Consider the following 20008-nt stretch of genomic DNA (forward strand, 5'->3'; position numbering starts at 1 on the left):
TGCAGCCTGTATAGAAGACAAGGCCGCAGTCAGGGCTCCGTCTATTACCTGGAGAGAAAAACAAGAATCGGCTGCTTAACGCTACATCAAACCTGCTAAATGCATTAACTGAACAATAGCATATTTAACCATTGCATTAAAGAGTTACATGCTGCAGTTGAAATGTAACCTGCTTAGATTAACCGTATGTTATGAAACGTTATTACCAGGCTTTAAAATACATTTTTAGTTAAAGTACTGATTGTGCACTGTGGCCCATTTCAGATTTAAAAATATAACATGTTTGTATTAAATGTATTGTTAATGTCAAGGTTGTACATGGTAAAGGTGGGGATTATTGCAATACAATACATGACATTACAAAGCAAATTACTTGCTATACTGTTGGGTAGCTTAACCTAAAATAATGCATAATGATTTATCGTTTGATTTGTATTCTGTATTTTAAATCCATCCCTGCAAATCACTGCATTTTAAAAATAAATGTATTGGAGTAAAAAGTGAAATATTGTATGTATTAAAGTATAAAGCACAACGTGAATTGTATGCAACGTAACTGAGCAGGGGATTCTCATTAACAGTTGATTTTACTCAGTTCTTACGCAGAATACATAGAATACCTTTCTAAGTGTACATCCACAACCCAGACCCTAAACCCCACAGCTCGTCATCTGCACACACACACACACACACACACACACACACACACACACACACACACACACACACACACACACACACACACACACACACACACACACACACACACACACACACACACACACACACACACACACACACTGCTTGTCAACATGCATAGGCTCCATTATGCACATATTTGGGAAGTATTTCACCTCCAACACACTGTGTACATTCACCACTACATGTAGAAGTCATGCATTTCAACCCTAACCTAAATCAAAGTGTGTTTACTCTTGCAGTAATGATCCCAGTCGGTGTTTATTATGATGTGTGTCACTGATGCCGTAGTGTGTGTAGCATGTCACTGCTGCAGACGTCCTGACTCCTGTGTACACTCACTGTAGGGCGGTTTAATCTGCAGCATTGCATGTTGGTAGTTTCCTCCTGTGAGAATACAGCCTGTTTTGAGGCTGCTCCATGTGGGCTTTGGGGACAGAAGGCAGTCCTGAACCAGAAGACAGTTTCCTGCTCTTAGCTTTAGGGACGTCTCGAAGATTGCATTTGATCAAGTATTAAATGGAGGGTCATAACCGTACGGGGGATAAGAGAGATGTCGTGATGTCATTTCATAATCCAACTCCAGATATCATTGAGAGCAATCCTCTTCCTCCTCCTCCAACTTACTTCATCTCCTTCTCCTCCTACTTCCTTCATCTCCTTCTTCTCCTCCTACTTCCTTCATCTCCTTCTTCTCCTCCTACTTCCTTCATCTTCTTGTTCTCCTCCTACTTCCTTCCTTCATCTTCTTGTTCTCCTCCTACTTCCTAAATCTCTTTCTTCTCCTCCTACTTCCTTCATCTCCTCCTTGTTCTCCTCCTTCCTTCATCTCCTTCTTCTCCTCCTCCTACTTACTTCCTTCATCTCCTTCTTCTCCTACTTCCTTCATCTCCTTGTTCTCCTCCTACTTCCTTCCTTCCTTCATCTCCTTCTTCTCCTCCTCCTACTTCCTTCCTTCATCTCCTCCTCCTACTTCCTTCATCTCCTTCTCCTCCTTCCTTCCTTCTCCTCCTCCTCCTACTTACTTCCTTCCTTCATCTCCTTCTTCTCCTCCTCTTGCTTCCTTCCTTCTCCTCCTTCATTTCTCCTTCCTTCATCTCCTTGTTCTCCTCCTTCATGTCTCCTTCCTCCTTTCCTTCCTCCTCCTCTGTTTATTGGCAGATGTAAAACCAGCTTTCGAGTTAAGTGGATAAAAAGCAATTTGGCTTCATTTCATCACCATTCCTTTAATAGATGTTGATATAAACTCCTCATTAGTGGCGGATGATTGAACAGCCATCAGTGCATCATTGGTCCGGTCTCACAGATCACAACACATCCCAAACTTTGTCACATGATCAGTGTAAACAGGAAGTAGGTAACCTACGGGAATCTGGAGGGAGTCAAAGTGAAAGTAAATCACTCTTCCTGTGTTTCAGCCTCCTCTGGTCCAGGCTGTCTTCAATCGTAATGCTGAAGAAGTTCAACTACTATTGCACAAAAAGGAGGATGTCAATGCACTGGTACGTATCACGCACTCGTTCAGATGCACTGCTACGTATCACACACTCGTTCAGATGCACTGCTACGTATCACACACTCGTTCAGATGCACTGCTACGTATCACGCACTCGTTCAGATGCACTGCTACGTATCACACACTCGTTCAGATGCACTGCTACGTATCACACACTCGTTCAGATGCACTGCTACGTATCACACACTCGTTCAGATGCACTGCTACGTATCACACACTCGTTCAGATGCACTGCTACGTATCACACACTCGTTCAGATGCACTGCTACGTATCACGCACTCGTTCAGATGCACTGCTACGTATCACACACTCGTTCAGATGCACTGCTACGTATCACGCACTCGTTCAGATGCACTGCTACGTATCACACACTCGTTCGGATGCACTGCTACGTATCACACACTCGTTCGGATGCACTGGTACGTATCACACACTCGGGCTGAACGATTAATCGATTTTAAATCGAAATCGCGATTTTAATTTATGCGATTATTAAATGGGAAAGCCTGCGATTTGTTTAAACTTTTTTTTTTTACAATTTTTTTTTTCTTCTTGTGTGTCAGTCATCCACACCAATCAGAAGTGCTGTGCTCCACATGTACCAGCCATTGTTAATCAATCAGAATTGGCCCATGATAGAAGGTGATAGACAGATTGATCCAATCACCTGCCAAGTATTTTTGAAAGTGCCTGCCCTTCTTTTTTTTTCTTTTTTATTCAACTAAAATCATACAAAAACGTATAATTCATACACACAAATGAACAACATTTTCCAAATGGCTTCCAATGGAGCTTTAGTACGTTGATACGACCTTACTAGCCAGAGTTATGGCCGCATTTTACAATAAACTTCCGTTGGGTCGCTTAAAAATAAGGATGCTGAATAGCACTACAGAAGTCGTGGAGGCCGTTGTACGTCATTACGCCGAACACGTGAACACTCCTCTAAGTTAGTTTCTGTTCTGCTTGAAAGCCAGTCCCTGCCTCCTGCAGAGTGCTCAAACAAACGCTTCAACTCGTTCCATCTTGAATCTGTGTGTTTGAATATGGATCTGAAGTCGGCGTGACGTTGAAGTCGTGCTGCTGGACTCGCCTGTAGTTCCTTTATAGCATAACGTTAGCATTTTGCTTCTGGACATTATATTTATGATTAGAACATTATGAAAGTAGACGTGTGGAGATCATCCGGCTGAACAGAACGTGCATTCATCAAACATGTTCGTTTCCACAGACATTATTTCCTATTTTCCTCTGGAGAAATCCCGTTGCTTTCTGTCGAGGGAACCAGCAGCTTCCTTCAGGGTCGAACTACAAAACCAACTGATAGATTTTCTACCTTTTTATCCCACAGGACCAAGAGCGGCGTACGCCACTGCATGCTGCTGCCTGTGTGGGGGACGTCCATATAATGGACCTCCTCATCGAATCAGGTGAGCGCGCTGCATTCAGGAATGATGCTTCAAATCCTCCGTGTTTAACTGCCTCGTAGTGTCAGTCCGAAAGTGTTGTACTTTATTCAGAATCAGAATATCTTTGCTGGTCCCACAGAGGTGACGTTTACATTAGCTACAGCAAGCAAAGAGCCGAAGACAGCTTAGTGTTGATCAGGAAGCACGCATACACATAATAAAGCAGAAATCCTCCACATTAGAAAAGCTGGAAACAGTATTTTCTGACGATATTTTAAATTCTTGAAAAGGCTTTTAACTTGATTATTTATTATTTATTATTGTGATGCTTTGAACTATTTATAGTGTAAATTGGAATTATCCACATCTGTGCTCCCGGGTGTATCTGTGTGTTTTCTTCTTGTATGTTCCTGCCTGTGTACAAGCTGCTGCTCATAACCAATTGCCCCTTGCGGGATAAATAAAGTTGTTAATTGATTGATTGATTGATTGATTGATTATTGCTTCAATTAAATAATTGTCTACAGAATTGACTTTTCTGGTTGCTTATGTAGAACCTGTTATTTCTCTGTAAGAAGACGAACAGAACAAGAGTCAAATGTCTCGTCGATGTTCATATTAGTGATTATTCTGATTCTTTAGAGAAGTAGTTTAACAGCAACAGGGTGAGAATGAAAAACGGCACGGATTCACACAGGATAGAGATGAATACAATCGAAGATACAATTACAATGATATACATTAAGTAACTTTTAAAATAAGAAATGAATTAAATGAACATGTATACATTTTATCATTTCTATTTCAGTTTCGTTTTACAAACATTTTCACACATTTGAATTGAGCTGTATCTAACGAGCCAAACATGAGCGAAAGTACAAGAAGTCATACATATAAAAGACGAGAAATATATGTATATAAAGAATAGACACAAACGAATGAATAAATATAATTTTTAAAAGGATAATTACTTTAAAAAAAATTATAATAATACAAAATGTAAAAGAAATAAAATGACTTTAAAAATAATAATAAATTAATAAAAAATGTATAAAAGAAAAAAATATATATCATAGCGTCCCATCTGACCTCTGACCCCTTGTTGACGTTGCTCTCTGTCTCCAGGTGCCACTGTAAATGCTAAAGACCACGTTTGGTTGACCCCGCTGCACAGAGCGGCCGCTTCCAGGAATGAAGTAAGAATAACTCTTTCTCCTGTCGTTGTGTTGCCGTCGTGTCAAATGATCAAATGATCATTTCAAACATGATTAACTTTGACTCTGTTAACTTGTATTTGTAGTCTCGTATAGGGATCGAGCGATACGGCTGTTTCAAGGCCGATACCGATTATTAGTAGTCAAGGAGACCGATAACCGATGTTTGGAACCGATATACATTTGCAGTAAAATCAGAACATCTTGATGTCAAAATGTAGAATAACTTCTTTGAAATGCCTTTTTATGTTTGATGAACGTCTTAGAACTGGTTTCCTCTCTGTGACCCGAGCAAATGAAGTAAAAAATAAAAACCACAAACTTGTTCTGAACTTGTGATGTTTGAGTCTCGCTCATTTAGTAGTCCAGATCGTGAGGCGCCTTCAGAGCCAAAGTTGTATCGGCAATTTGATTTAAAAAAAAAAAAAAGGCCGATACCGATAATCTGTAAAATGCGGAATATCGGCCTCGATAATCGGTCGACCCCTCGTCTTGAATGTGTTTAACAGAGACGTATGTTAAGAGTTGACATCTGGTTTAATGATGGGACGGAGGAGCAGCTGTTTCCTCTCATGGATATTGACTTTCTTTATGACTTTATTAAATATTACAAAAGACAAACTTCTTCACGTCTCCTCTACATCAACATGTGTCCCCTCTTCTTCATGTCTCCTCTACATCGACATGTGTCCCCTCTTCTTCATGTCTCTTCTACATCAACATGTGTCCCCTCTTCTCCATGTCTCTTCTACATCAACATGTGTCCCCTCTTCTTCATGTCTCTTCTACATCAACATGTGTCCCCTCTTCTTCATGTCTCTTCTACATCAACATGTGTCCCCTCTTCTTCATGTCTCTTCTACATCAACATGTGTCCCCTCTTCTTCATGTCTCTTCTACATCGACATGTGTCCCCTCTTCTTCATGTCTCTTCTACATCGACATGTGTCCCCTCTTCTACATGTCTCTTCTACATCAACATGTGTCCCCTCTTCTTCATGTCTCTTCTACATCAACATGTGTCCCCTCTTCTCCATGTCTCTTCTACATCAACATGTGTCCCCTCTTCTTCATGTCTCTTCTACATCAACATGTGTCCCCTCTTCTTCATGTCTCTTCTACATCAACATGTGTCCCCTCTTCTCCATGTCTCTTCTACATCAACATGTGTCCCCTCTTCTTCATGTCTCTTCTACGTCAACATGTGTCCCCTCTTCTTCATGTCTCTTCTACATCAACATGTGTCCCCTCTTCTTCATGTCTCTTCTACATCAACATGTGTCCCCTCTTCTTCATGTCTCTTCTACATCAACATGTGTCCCCTCTTCTCCATGTCTCTTCTACATCAACACGTGTCCCCTCTTCGTCGTGTCTCTTCTACATCAACATGTGTCCCCTCTTCTCCGTGTCTCTTCTTCATCAACATGTGTCCCCTCTTCTCCATGTCTCTTCTACATCAACATGTGTCCCCTCTTCTCCATGTCTCTTCTACATCAACATGTGTCCCCTCTTCTCCGTGTCTCTTCTACATCAACATGTGTCCCCTCTTCTCCGTGTCTCTTCTACATCAACATGTGTCCCCTCTTCTCCATGTCTCTTCTACATCAACATGTGTCCCCTCTTCTTCATGTCTCTTCTACATCAACATGTGTCCCCTCTTCTTCATGTCTCTTCTACATCAACATGTGTCCCCTCTTCTTCATGTCTCTTCTACATCAACATGTGTCCCCTCTTCTTCGTGTCTCTTCTACATCAACATGTGTCCCCTCTTCTCCGTGTCTCTTCTACATCAACATGTGTCCCCTCTGTGGAAAGAGACTCTGAAAGTTTCAGGAACAAAGATTTTCTCTCTTTTTGATCCATTTCTATAAAAACCTGTCTGAAAACGAGCTGATCAGATTTTGGCCACTTTGTGATGTCATAACGATGTGTTGTCTTGTGTAGCCATTAGCCAATCAGCAACCAAGGTAACCCCCCCCCCCCCCCCCTTATCACCTGAATCTCCTCTAGAGCACCATTGAGTTCTTTGTAACCAGATGTCTCTCAGAGGGGCGTGGGGAGGGGCTCCTTATTTTCATCTAAAGTAACAGACAGAGAATCAGCACTTTAGAAACAGGGCTGAAACAGAGAGGATTATGGGTAATGCTGCAACGATCTGTTTGGTGTTTCAGCCAATCAGAGACAGGCTCTGGATATATCTGAGACCGGTGATATATTGAATGAAAAACTATATAATAGGTGACCTTTAACCTCCTGCTGCTCTCTTCCTGTTTCCCAGAGGGCCGTTGGGCTGCTGCTGCGTCGCGGTGCCGAGGCGACGGCGCGGGATAAGTTCTGGCAGACTCCGCTGCACGTGGCGGCCGCGAACCGCTCGACGCGCTGCGCTGAGGCGCTGCTCGCCACGCTCAGCAACCTCAACATGGCCGACAGATACGGGAGGACGCCGCTGCACCACGCCGCGCAGAGCGGGTTCATGGAGGTCAGGAAACACATAAACACTATTTCAATCTCACAGGATGAGTGAGGGTACAATTACATTCAAGATTTCATAACACCAAGGACCATTGGACTTAAATGAGATAGTAGCAGTTCACCCTTCATCCCAAACACCGACAGACCTCCCCTTCACATCAATGATGAGACCCTCTGTTTCCTGTAGATGTTGAACTGCTCAATAATTGATATCACGATTATTAAAAACGTTTATCCATTTACTTTGAAAACATCCATTTATTGAAAAAAGAATGTAAACGGTATGTTTTTAACAGTTGATTACTCTGAACTTTAAGTAGAATTCAACTGAAAAACCTTTAAAAAAATTAAATTGAATAAATAAAAATAATCGTTTTATTTCGATTATGATGTTTTCATAATCGTTGCAAGCCAAAATCCTAATTGCGATTACATACGATTAATTGAGCAGCCCTAACTCTTCCTTCTGGATACAGTTCTATCTTATCAGACTTTGTTTAAGATGAGGAGAGGAGCTCAAAGGCTTCTGTTGAGGCTTTTAATCATGGTATTACTCTTTGTTTACGACCGTTACGTCCCCAATAAGGTCTAGGGCAGCTGTTCCCAACCTGTGGGCCGTGGCCCCCTAGTGGTCCGCGAAGGCATTGCAAGTGGGCCGCCAAATAATTTTAGTTTGTATTTATTTTTTTATTTTGTACAGGCTAAAGACACACACATGGTCATAACAATAACATATAGGAGATGACATTCCCATCTCAGACAAACACGGAAGAAATAAAGATACAGTCAGTCAACATTTCACAAACAAAAATAGGTTGACATCCAAAAACACAACATGGCATATTTACTGTTCCTTTAATCCCACTCTTCGTTTTGAATCTACTCTTCAAACACCTTACATTAAGATTACTCCTTGATTGACTTTTAAAAATATGTATTTTAGCCAGAAGAATAGTTGTATTTATTAACTGTGTGCTGTCTTCATATAAAAGCCCAAATAACATATTAAAGGGTGTAAATGTAAATTCAATAATTGCCGCCAAATAATTTGCAAAACATTATGATTTGTGTGGAAACATTTTCATTATTAAGATTTTTTATTTTATTTTTTAACCTCTTTTCCTTTCTCTTTCTCGATCCTCCTTAGCAACGGTTCTTACAGTCCTTAGCAACGGCCATTACAGTCCTCAGCAACGGTCCTTACAGTCCTTAGCAACGGTCATTACAGTCATTAGCAACGGTCATTACAGTCCTTAGCAACGGTCATTACAGTCCTTAGCAACGGTCATTATTCCAGTCTGTTTTACTGGATTAACAACGTGTCACATGTTCTGAATCGACCAATCAGAACTTTATTTAGCCTCCGTGTTGTTGATGGTTGAATGTGGGCTGCGATAATGTTTTTGATTCTTCAGTGGGCCCTGAGTTGGAAAAGGTTGGGAGCTGCTGATCTGGGGGAAACTGGAGACTCACAGACAACAACCAATACTATTTTAACTAATTATTACAGTAAAGTATTATCTTATTCTAAAAATAGAATCTGGCATCTTGACTTCTCTGTAAAATGTGCCCTTGGAATAATAACATAAATATTTTAAACTCAAATTGATCTTTTCTAAGAAATATAGACCAAACAACATTTGGGAAATTATTACAAAACCTTTTTTTTTTTTTTTTTTTTTAATTATATCTTTGATTTTTGGAGGAAAAAAACTCCAATATTTATTTTTGAAAAATTCGTTGTATTTAATTTTTTTGACTTTCTGGATTCATTTGAAATGTTTGTTTGGCTTGAATGTAATCCTACTAATTATAAAAGTACTATTAGTGTCACCTTGTCTTTATCCGACCCTGTGCTCAAACACACAGAACAGACATGTGCACATATCAACCTTATTTAATCAGTATGTCCTTAACATGAGACCTTTTATGAGCGATTTTCTTTTCTCTAAATGTGTGTTATTTGTCCCACAGATGGTGAAGCTGCTGCTGAACAAAGGGGCCAACCTGAGCGCCATCGATAAGAAGGAGAGACAGCCCATCCATTGTGCTGCTTACTTGGGTGAGACGGTCTCTCTTACTGCCAAAAGTGCTCAAGAAAACACATTTTATTGTGAAAAATCTGAAAAAAGCTCCTTTTGTTTGAGACGAGTCTGACTCATAAGAAGGGCGACAACACGGCCAAGTCCTGACGCAATGAAACGAGAAACAACGAGACCGACTGTTGGCTCGTAAACACTCTCTGGTTGTGGACTTATTGCTTTAAAGGTCCCCTATTATACTGTTTCTCATCACTATAGCACAGCTCTCAGATATATATACAGAGCCTTGCAGTGTTACCCATAATCCCCTCTGTTTCAGCCCTGTTTCCAAAGTGCTGATTCTGTGTCTGTAGCTTTAAATGCTAATGAGCTGCTGCTGGCCACGCCCCTCTGAGAGATGATTGGTTAAAAAAACACAATGGTGCTCGAGGAGGAGATTCAGGTGGTGGTTATTGGCCAATGGAAGAAGTGGATTTTGCAGACTTTTGTCAAAAGTGTATGAAAAAAATATATATAGATATAACATTTAAAAAAAGATAATTAATTAAAATATATATAATAATAATACATGAATAAACATTTAAAAAAAGTTGATTTAAATAAATGTAATTATATTTAAAAAAAAGTGTGTGTGTGTGTTGCAGGGCATTCGGAGGTGGTGAAGCTGCTGGTGTCTCGCTCTGCAGATAAGAGCTGTAAGGATAAGCAGGGCTACACTCCTCTGCACGCTGCTGCTGCCAGCGGACACCTGGACATCGTGAAGTACCTGCTGAGAATGGGCACAGAGGTGAGACACGCAATATGAAATACTGTTTGAAACTAGCTATATTTCTGTTTCACAAACCAGCAGCCGGAGGGGTTTTATTTCACTCTCTGTGGCCTCGTAAGGCATTTGATTACATCATATTTTTAATGATTAACCCTTAAATATCGTCTCTAACTCACGTGATATTGAATATGCTCCATGTGGCCCGGCCCTCGCACTAGAGGCGGCGAATAGGAATCAGATTACTTGATATATACCAACAAATATTGACTTAACCGTTTTGTTATTGCATTACAGTTGCTCCATTTTCATAGGATAAATAACTGTTTAGGATTTTGTGTCTTTTAATATCTCACTATTTTGTTGTGTTTTAAAGTCTGCATTTCAGTAAACTATTTGTCTTTACCCACTAAGTCCTTCTAGGCTCATACCTGATGATTACGTACTATTTGTCAATGATTAACCCTTTAATATCGTCTCTAAATCAAGTGATATTGAATATGCTCCATTTGAACATGGACAGATTGGTGCGGTGTCGGATGTGTTTGGAGAGAGAGCTGCAGAGGGGGGTGGAGGAGGAGGCTCCGCCCCCCCAGGCCCGTCGCTCGGCCCCGTGAGGTGGAGACAGGAAGTGAGCGTCAGAGGAGCGAAGGCAGCAGGAAGGAGTGTGGTGGTGGAGCAGGTGGGCGAGGTAATAAGAACTGGATACTGTGATGGAAACTTCTGCTGAAGCAATGGAGACGAAACTCAGAGACACACAGGGAGAGTGAAATGAAATCGGGTATTCACACCATGGAGGCGGGGCTTGTTCATTCCTATGAGAGCTGCTCATTGGTGCATGAGGACAAAATGGCCTGAGATTTTAGAGAGCAAAACGTCACAGATTACTAGAGATGGCAAAAGTACACACATCCTTTACTCAAGTAGAAGTACACATACTCGTGTTTAAAAATACTCTGGTGAAAGTAGAAGTACTGACTCAAGTGAAAGTACAGAGGGCTCTGGATGATCTGCAGTTTATCCACAGATTAAGATCATCTGCCATAGGGGGCGATATAGAGCGGCCGTATTTTTGTAGTGGATCCTGAAGGCAGCTTCTCCCTGGTTCCCTCCGCAAACACATTACCACCAGTTTGTGATTTTTGTGATGACGTTTAGTCGTCTCACTTGTTAGCGTTTTAAATTCACCAGTGGGGTATTTACTGACAGGTTTTATGTCGTAGCCACCGAGCTGGTTTTGGAAATGTAACCGACAAAACCGGCTGACTTTTAGACGAAGAGCTCATTTTACTCATATCAGAAAATAGCTGGTAAAACCATAACCCGAGTTTTCCCTTTATGACGTCACTATCAGGTGACCTTAGGACGTAAACAAGAGGGGAGTTTAGTTTATTTGTTTATAGTGTCGTCAACTACAAAAAACAGTAAATGGGGCAGCTTCAGCCAACATTGCTAATTTCCAGCTGTTGTCCCCGGCAACATGATAATAGACACCTTTTTAAAATCACAACACATCAACAGCATTATTTATAAAGAAAGGATGAAAGACAAGGCTCCAATCATCAGTTTCTGTGTTAGTAGAGAAGACCTGTTCTCCCGGAGGTCTTCCCGTCTGATCTGGTCTCCGTGTGTTTCCTTCAGATCGACGAGCCGAACGGCTTCGGGAACACGGCGCTGCACGTGGCGTGCTACACGGGGCAGGAGGCGGTGGCCAACGAGCTGGTGAACCACGGGGCCAACGTGAACCAGCCCAACCGCTGCGGGTACACCCCCCTGCACCTGGCCGCCGTCTCCACCAACGGAGCGCTGTGTCTGGAGCTGCTGGTCAACAACGGGGCCGACGTCAACCAGCAGGTAGGGAACTGTCCCGGACCCGAAACCTTAGACACTCGAGACATAACGAGTTATAGCAAAATGGAAACACGGACACGCTGCGGATTGAAGGATTATAGGTTGTCAGTCTCCTTCACTGTGGGCTTAGCAGCTTTCTTGAGCTTAATCAAAGAATACTAATGTCCTCTGAATAAACTCCAGATTAAATATCATGATTTTATATTCTGGCCTGAGAAGGATCTGGCACAAAGACCTCGGTAGTGAGATTAGGGAGGATCTATGGCAGGATGTAGGTTTGGCTACAAGGGATGCGAGAAGCAAGTTTATCCATCATAAAATTGTGCATAGATATTATTTTACAGCCCTGAAATTGTTTAAAATGGGCTTAACTCAGGACAATTAATGTTGGAAATGTACTAAAGGGGCGGTGGTGCAGTGGTTAGAGCGTTGATCATCAGATCAAGGGGCGTTGGTGAACTCCAGTTCGAAACCCGCCTCGGCCGCCACAGTCCACAGTATTGACATTTACATTTCTAATATGTGTAATATGTAATTGTAAAGCGCTTTGAGCAGTGGCGAGCCGTCAGGGCCCTCCGTGAGATATTCTACAAAATAATATTTAAAAACATTAAAAAAAAAAAAATAATTAAATATTTTTTTTAGTTATATTTTTCATTAGTTTTACCAAAATAACTTGATTTAATTGTATTTAAAATAACATTTTCAAAGAAATAAATCCTTCGAATCTGCCTATTCAGTTTCTGTTGGAATGTGAAGGGTTAAATGAAAGAAGCTCGTCTCTGAAGGCAGGAGCTGTTTGAAGTCCAGGCGGTCCAGCTATGAATTCACAGAGGGCCTTGCTCCGGTGCCGGCCGCCAGCGAGTGTGTGATTCTCCAGATGGCCAGTAGTCCGCCCCGGCTCACAAACGTATTAAGATCCAAAGCTTTAGTGCGTTAGGAATCAAATGCTGACCGTCTCTTCTCGGTCACTGTAGACCGAATGCTTCTCGTTTTGCGCCGTCCCGTTCAAATGACAATCATATTTCCATGCTCGCGCCTGCGCCGGGGGGGAGGGGTTACAAGGCTCGCGTCTTGTGCTGCATTCACTTGCACTTGGACATTAGGCATTAGCCAAGTATTATTGCTGGCGGGCCAACAATGTCCCGTGGGCCGCCTGTTGCCGACCCGTGCTCTATGGCAGGGGTGTCAAACGCAAATCCGGCCCGTGACTTCACTTCGTGCGGCCCCACAAGAACTTGCAAAGAATATAATATGTTTATTATACATGCCGATTTACAGGAGCACGTTGCCCATAAACTACATGTCCCACAATGCATCTCTCATTTGACTTTTTTCTCAGAATTTGACATTTTTTCTTCAAAATGTTACTTTTTTTCCTTCAAATTTCACTTCTTTTTTTTTGGGATTTTTCTTCTTTCAGAGCAAAAAAGGGAAGAGCCCCCTGCACATGGCGGCCATCCACGGACGCTTCACACGCTCCCAGATCCTCATCCAGAACGGTAAGCATCACTGAGACGAGCGCAGGTGCTGCTGCCTCTGTTAGCTGCTCTCTGACCGCTCTCTGCTCTCCGTCAGGCGGGGAGATCGACTGCGTGGATAAGTACGGCAACACTCCTCTCCACGTTGCTGCTAAGTACGGCCACGAGCTTCTCATCAGCACTCTGATGACCAACGGAGCAGACACGGCCAGGTAGAGACACCTGGACTGATGGCACTGAATAGACATGTCTCTTCTACATCAACATGTGTCCCCTCTTCTTCATGTCTCTTCTACATCAACATGTGTCCCCATTTCTTCATGTCTCTTCTACATCAACTTGTGTCCCCTCTTCTTCATGTCTCTTCTACATCAACATGTGTCCCCATTTCTTCATGTCTCTTCTACATCAACGATGAACCGCTATGGACGTATTTTATTTTCTACGAACTGCATCTACTCCAAACTAACTGTCGTGCACGTCGTGCTGTAAGACAGTTGAGTTTAAATGGTTTTCCTGTAACGACATTTCAATCTGCCGTCTTTGTTCCAGACGTGGGATCCATGGAATGTTCCCTTTGCACTTAGCGGTGCTCTACGGGTTTTCAGACTGCTGTCGCAAGTTACTCTCCTCAGGTTGGTCTTCGTCATCCTCATCTATGTGTTCATATATAGATATACAGTTGGACGTTGTGGAGGAAATTCTTCAGAGAAACTGATAAAGTATTCATGGAGGAAGTTTGTCTTTTGCTAAATATAAGAAAGTCAATATAAAGTGAGACGGATCTGAAATGCATTAAACAGCCCTTAGAGGTGGGCTAGGTACTAGGGATCGCCCGATATGGCTTTCTCAAGGCCTATACCGATACCGATTATTAGTAATCAAGGAGACCGATAACCGATGTTTGGAACCGATATAAATTTGCAGTAAAATCGGAAAATCTTGGTGTCAAAATGTAGAAAAACACAATTGAACACAACTTCTGGTTTCCTCCCTGAGCCCTTTTCTTTAGTGCAGTCTTCTGCAATGAGAGAGAGAGACAAGAAGTGGGGCTGCAGGCTGCCATGCTTAACTAACAATAATGCTTAATTTATTATATCTATCTAGCATACAATCCCAATAAGCTGCTAGCAACTGCACAACACTAGTGCTAGCTAATGTTTTGCAAACTATTAAAAGTGAGGCTATGACAGTAGACCTAACGTTAGTCTCGTAGCCTCACTTCTAATATTTTGCTAAACATTTGCTAAATACATGTTGGCTAATGAGCTTCACATATCAACCTGAAAAACTGCGAGGCTCCACTCGCAGCCCCCCCCTCCACCACAGTTCTGCTGCGAGACGCTGCACGCACCCCCAACTCTGACTGACTTCCTGCGTCCCTGTGTAGCTGGGAAGCTGATGGAATTGGATCATAAGATCGTGGTGTTTTTGCAACTTCAGCATAGGGGATGGGGATGTTTATTGAACCTCGTATGGCTCTGCCGCTCAGCGCTGCTGCTTGCTTCAGTCTGTGTCTGCGTTCTTTCGCACCTGCCTGTAATCTGAGAAGGTCCCGCCTCTCTGGCTCCCTCCCGGAAAATCTTCAGTGATAGCCTATCAGGTAGCGCTGTGGGCGGGACATTGCTCGTGTACACAGAGTGGTGGCTGCAGCCAGAGAAACGGCCGCATCAGAGCCAAAGTCTTATCGGCAATTTGATTAAAAAAAAAGGCCGATATCGATAATCGGTTTAATGCGGAATATCGGCCCCTAGTAGCTAATTCACTTCAGAAACACTTGTTGTTATATTCCATGGAATGCTCTTAACATCCCGATAGCAATGAATCTGAAGTGCTTTGACAAAAAAATCCATAAAAAATATCATCAGTGGAAGCCGTGGCGCTGTAAAAAGCACGACCAATCATCTGAGCCGGCTCGGCTAAAGTAACTGGATGGCCTGCCTGCCTGTCAGCCTTCCATCGGGGCACACACTGATCTCGTGCCCTCATTGGTTGTGTACTCGAACTGGTTTCTCCGTTCTTACCTACCCCACCTTTAACCATTTGTAAATCCACCTTTTACCCTTCCTGAAATTTAAATCCTTAACACGTCTCTGTTAAACACATACAAGACTACAAATACAAGTTAACAGAGTAAAAGGCAATCGGAGTATACGAATATATGTTTTAAAGCAGAGGTGTCCAAACATGTTTTCACGGAGGGCCACGTACTAGAGGCGAGGTACACTGCCTCATAATTTCAGTTATAAGTAAATGTAGGTAAATTATTCTTGATACATTCTTTACAGCGTACATCCCAGCTCTCCAGAGGGTTCGCTCGATCTCGTTAGCAGCTTCAGATTGCTGATAAAAAGAGCAAATATGAAAGGTTGATTTCAAGCTTATGTAAATAAGTCATTCGGCTTTTTATTTGATCAGCTAATATTTGTTTCCAACATGAATTGACGAAATGAAATATTTGTACGTATATATTTAAGAAGTACAATATATGACAAGCGCAAGTTTCCTTTGTGAGCCATATTCCATTATCTTTCAGAATTAGCTGAGAGCCGATTCAAAATGGACGCCCCTGATTTAAATGACAGGACAGGCGTATCTGCTAACGCTAGCTGTTCCTCCTCCTCCTGCAGGTCAGCTGTACAGTATCGTTTCCTCCATGAGCAAGGAGCACGTTCTCTCCGCTGGGTTTGACATAAACACGCCCGATAACTTTGGGAGGACCTGTCTACACGCTGCTGCCTCCGGAGGGTGAGACGCAGCAGCTGATCTGGATCATCAAAGACCCTAAATGTGGTGGTGGTGGTATCGCATCCGTAACCCTTATTTCCTTTTGTCTTTACAGAAATGTTGAATGTCTGAACTTGCTCTTAAGTAGCGGGACCGACTTGAATAAGAGGGACATAATGGGAAGGTGAGTTTAGTAGAGACACGACATACACCTGAACATCAGCAGGAGAGGACTCTTTAAAGTAGAGACACAACATACTGATATAGACCTGAACATCAGCAGGAGAGGACTCTTTAAAGTAGAGCCACTACATACTGATATACACCTGAACATCAGCAGGAGAGGACTCTTTAAAGTAGAGACACTACATACACCTGAACATCAGCAGGAGAGGACTCTTTAAAGTAGAGACACTACATACTGATATACACCTGAACATCAGCAGGAAAGGACTCTTTAAAGTAGAGACACTACATACTGATATACACCTGAACATCAGCAGGAGAGGACTCTTTAAAGTAGAGACACTACATACTGATATACACCTGAACATCAGCAGGAGAGGACTCTTTAAAGTAGAGACACTACATACACCTGAACATCAGCAGGAGAGGACTCTTTAAAGTAGAGACACTACATACTGATATACACCTGAACATCAGCAGGAGAGGACTCTTTAAAGTAGAGACACTACATACTGATATACACCTGAACATCAGCAGGAGAGGACTCTTTAAAGTAGAGACACGACATACTGTTATACACCTGAACATCAGCAGGAGAGGACTCTTTAAAGTAGAGACACTACATACTGATATAGACCTGAACATCAGCAGGAGAGGACTCTTTAAAGTAGAGCCACTACATACTGATATACACCTGAACATCAGCAGGAGAGGACTCTTTAAAGTAGAGACACTACATACTGATATACACCTGAACATCAGCAGGAGAGGACTCTTTAAAGTAGAGACACTACATACTGATATACACCTGAACATCAGCAGGAGAGGACTCTTTAAAGTAGAGACACTACATACTGATATACACCTGAACATCAGCAGGAGAGGACTCTTTAAAGTAGAGACACTACATACACCTGAACATCAGCAGGAGAGGACTCTTTAAAGTAGAGACACTACATACTGATATACACCTGAACATCAGCAGGAGAGGACTCTTTAAAGTAGAGACACTACATACTGATATACACCTGAACATCAGCAGGAGAGGACTCTTTAAAGTAGAGACACGACATACTGTTATACACCTGAACATCAGCAGGAGAGGACTCTTTAAAGTAGAGACACTACATACTGATATACACCTGAACATCAGCAGGAGAGGACTCTTTAAAGTAGAGACACTACATACTGATATACACCTGAACATCAGCAGGAGAGGACTCTTTAAAGTAGAGACACTACATACTGATATACACCTGAACATCAGCAGGAGAGGACTCTTTAAAGTAGAGACACTACATACTGATATACACCTGAACATCAGCAGGAGAGGACTCTTTAAAGTAGAGACACTACATACTGATATACACCTGAACATCAGCAGGAGAGGACTCTTTAAAGTAGAGACACTACATACACCTGAACATCAGCAGGAGAGGACTCTTTAAAGTAGAGACACTACATACTGATATACACCTGAACATCAGCAGGAGAGGACTCTTTAAAGTAGAGACACTACATACTGATATACACCTGAACATCAGCAGGAGAGGACTCTTTAAAGTAGAGACACGACATACTGATATACACCTGAACATCAGCAGGAGAGGACTCTTTAAAGTAGAGACACTACATACTGATATACACCTGAACATCAGCAGGAGAGGACTCTTTAAAGTAGAGACACTACATACTGATATACACCTGAACATCAGCAGGAGAGGACTCTTTAAAGCAGAGACACTACATACTGATATACACCTGAACATCAGCAGGAGAGGACTCTTTAAAGCAGAGACACTACATACTGATATACACCTGAACATCATCAGGAGAGGACTCTTTAAAGTAGAGACACTACATACTGATATACACCTGAACATCAGCAGGAGAGGACTCTTTAAAGTAGAGACACAACATACTGATATAGACCTGAACATCAGCAGGAGGGGACTCTTTAAAGTAGAGCCACTACATACTGATATACACCTGAACATCAGCAGGAGAGGACTCTTTAAAGTAGAGACACTACATACTGATATACACCTGAACATCAGCAGGAGAGGACTCTTAAAGTAGAGACACTACATACTGATATACACCTGAACATCAGCAGGAGAGGACTCTTTAAAGTAGAGACACTACATACTGATATACACCTGAACATCAGCAGGAGAGGACTCTTTAAAGTAGAGACACTACATACTGATATACACCTGAACATCAGCAGGAGAGGACTCTTTAAAGTAGAGCCACTGCATACTGATATACACCTGAACATCAGCTGGAGAGGACTCTTTAAAGTAGAGACACTACATACTGATATACACCTGAACATCAGCAGGAGAGGTCTCTTTAAAGTAGAGACACTACATACTGATATACACCTGAACATCAGCAGGAGAGGTCTCTTTAAAGTAGAGACACTACATACTGATATACACCTGAACATCAGCAGGAGAGGACTCTTTAAAGTAGAGACACTACACACTGATATACACCTGAACATCAGCAGGAGAGGACTCTTTAAAGCAGTGAAGAGGAACATAATCACGACACGGTGACAGTTCTGCCTTCCAGCTGTGAAAATGCATTCATTCTAAGAACAGAATATTTAGCAAAGAAGCGTCACATTGTGCTGCACATAATTAAGCCAGAGACACATAGTGACACTTTAGCGTTCTTACGCAGTGTGTGTGTAACGTGTTTCCGTCCCCCTCCTCCCCCTCAGGACCCCGTTGCACTATGCGGCTGCTAACGGGAGGTACCAGTGCACCGTGACGCTGGTGAGCGCCGGAGCTGAGGTGAACGAGCCGGACCAGACGGGCTGCACCCCCCTGCACTACTCCGCCGCCTCGCAGGCCTTCAGCAGGTAACACACCTCTCCAGTTTCTCCATTAGCGTTAGTGTTAGAAGAATCTCACTGGACTCCGGTTTGAGCTTCAACCTCAGGATCCATGTATCTGTGATCCTCTCCAGAATGGAAGTAGTCAAAACTAAAAAAGACAATTTGTTAAAGAGCTGACTTTTTCTCCAAAATTCGGACTTTTTATTTTTCTCAAAATTCTAACTTTTTATTTTTCTCAAAATTCGATCTGTTTCTCAAAAAAATGACATTTTCTCAAAAAAATCTGAATTTTTCTCAAATTCTAACTTTTTATTTTTCTCAAAATTCGATCTGTTTCTCAAAAAAATGACATTTTCTCAAAAAAATCTGAATTTTTCTCAAAATTCTAACTTTTTATTTTTCAAAAATCTGAATTTTTCTCAAAAATATGACTTTTTCTAAATACTTAAAATTGTTATTAATCCCTCGTCATCAGATTGAGCTTCAACCTCAGGATCCATGTATTTCTGATCCTCTCCAGAATGGAAGTAGTCAAAACAAAAAAAGAGAATTCGTTAAAGATCTGACTTTTTCTCAAAGATCTGACTTTTTCTCTAAAATTCGCACTTTCCCCCAAATCTATTTTTTTTTTTTTTAATTTCTGACTTTTTCTCAAATTTCTGACTTTTTCTCAAACATATGACTTTTTCAAAATACTTAAATGTTTTAATTATCCCTGGTCCCCGGCTTGAGCTTGAACCTCAGGATCCGTGTATCTGTGATCCTCTCCAGAATGGAAGCAGTCATCACATACAGG

The 20008-nt window shown here is 41.9% G+C and overlaps 1 protein-coding gene across 1 annotated transcript in view; it reads left to right on the forward strand.

Annotated features, from left to right (window-relative positions):
* The window catches only part of LOC117443177 (serine/threonine-protein phosphatase 6 regulatory ankyrin repeat subunit C-like), a 44945-nt gene that overhangs the window by 570 nt on the left and 24367 nt on the right, over window positions 1–20008 (forward strand). The window contains exons 2-15 of the mRNA XM_034079128.2: window positions 2118–2201; window positions 3568–3646; window positions 4751–4821; window positions 7118–7318; window positions 9286–9373; window positions 9998–10140; window positions 10643–10810; window positions 11761–11973; window positions 13394–13472; window positions 13549–13663; window positions 14004–14086; window positions 16082–16199; window positions 16294–16362; window positions 19096–19236. Of these exons, the coding sequence (XP_033935019.1) occupies window positions 2118–2201; window positions 3568–3646; window positions 4751–4821; window positions 7118–7318; window positions 9286–9373; window positions 9998–10140; window positions 10643–10810; window positions 11761–11973; window positions 13394–13472; window positions 13549–13663; window positions 14004–14086; window positions 16082–16199; window positions 16294–16362; window positions 19096–19236 (1652 nt within the window). The remainder of the gene's footprint in view (window positions 1–2117; window positions 2202–3567; window positions 3647–4750; window positions 4822–7117; window positions 7319–9285; window positions 9374–9997; window positions 10141–10642; window positions 10811–11760; window positions 11974–13393; window positions 13473–13548; window positions 13664–14003; window positions 14087–16081; window positions 16200–16293; window positions 16363–19095; window positions 19237–20008) is intronic.

The sequence above is a fragment of the Pseudochaenichthys georgianus genome, unplaced genomic scaffold (assembly GCF_902827115.2).
Source record: "Pseudochaenichthys georgianus unplaced genomic scaffold, fPseGeo1.2 scaffold_551_arrow_ctg1, whole genome shotgun sequence".
Lineage (NCBI taxonomy): Eukaryota > Metazoa > Chordata > Actinopteri > Perciformes > Channichthyidae > Pseudochaenichthys > Pseudochaenichthys georgianus.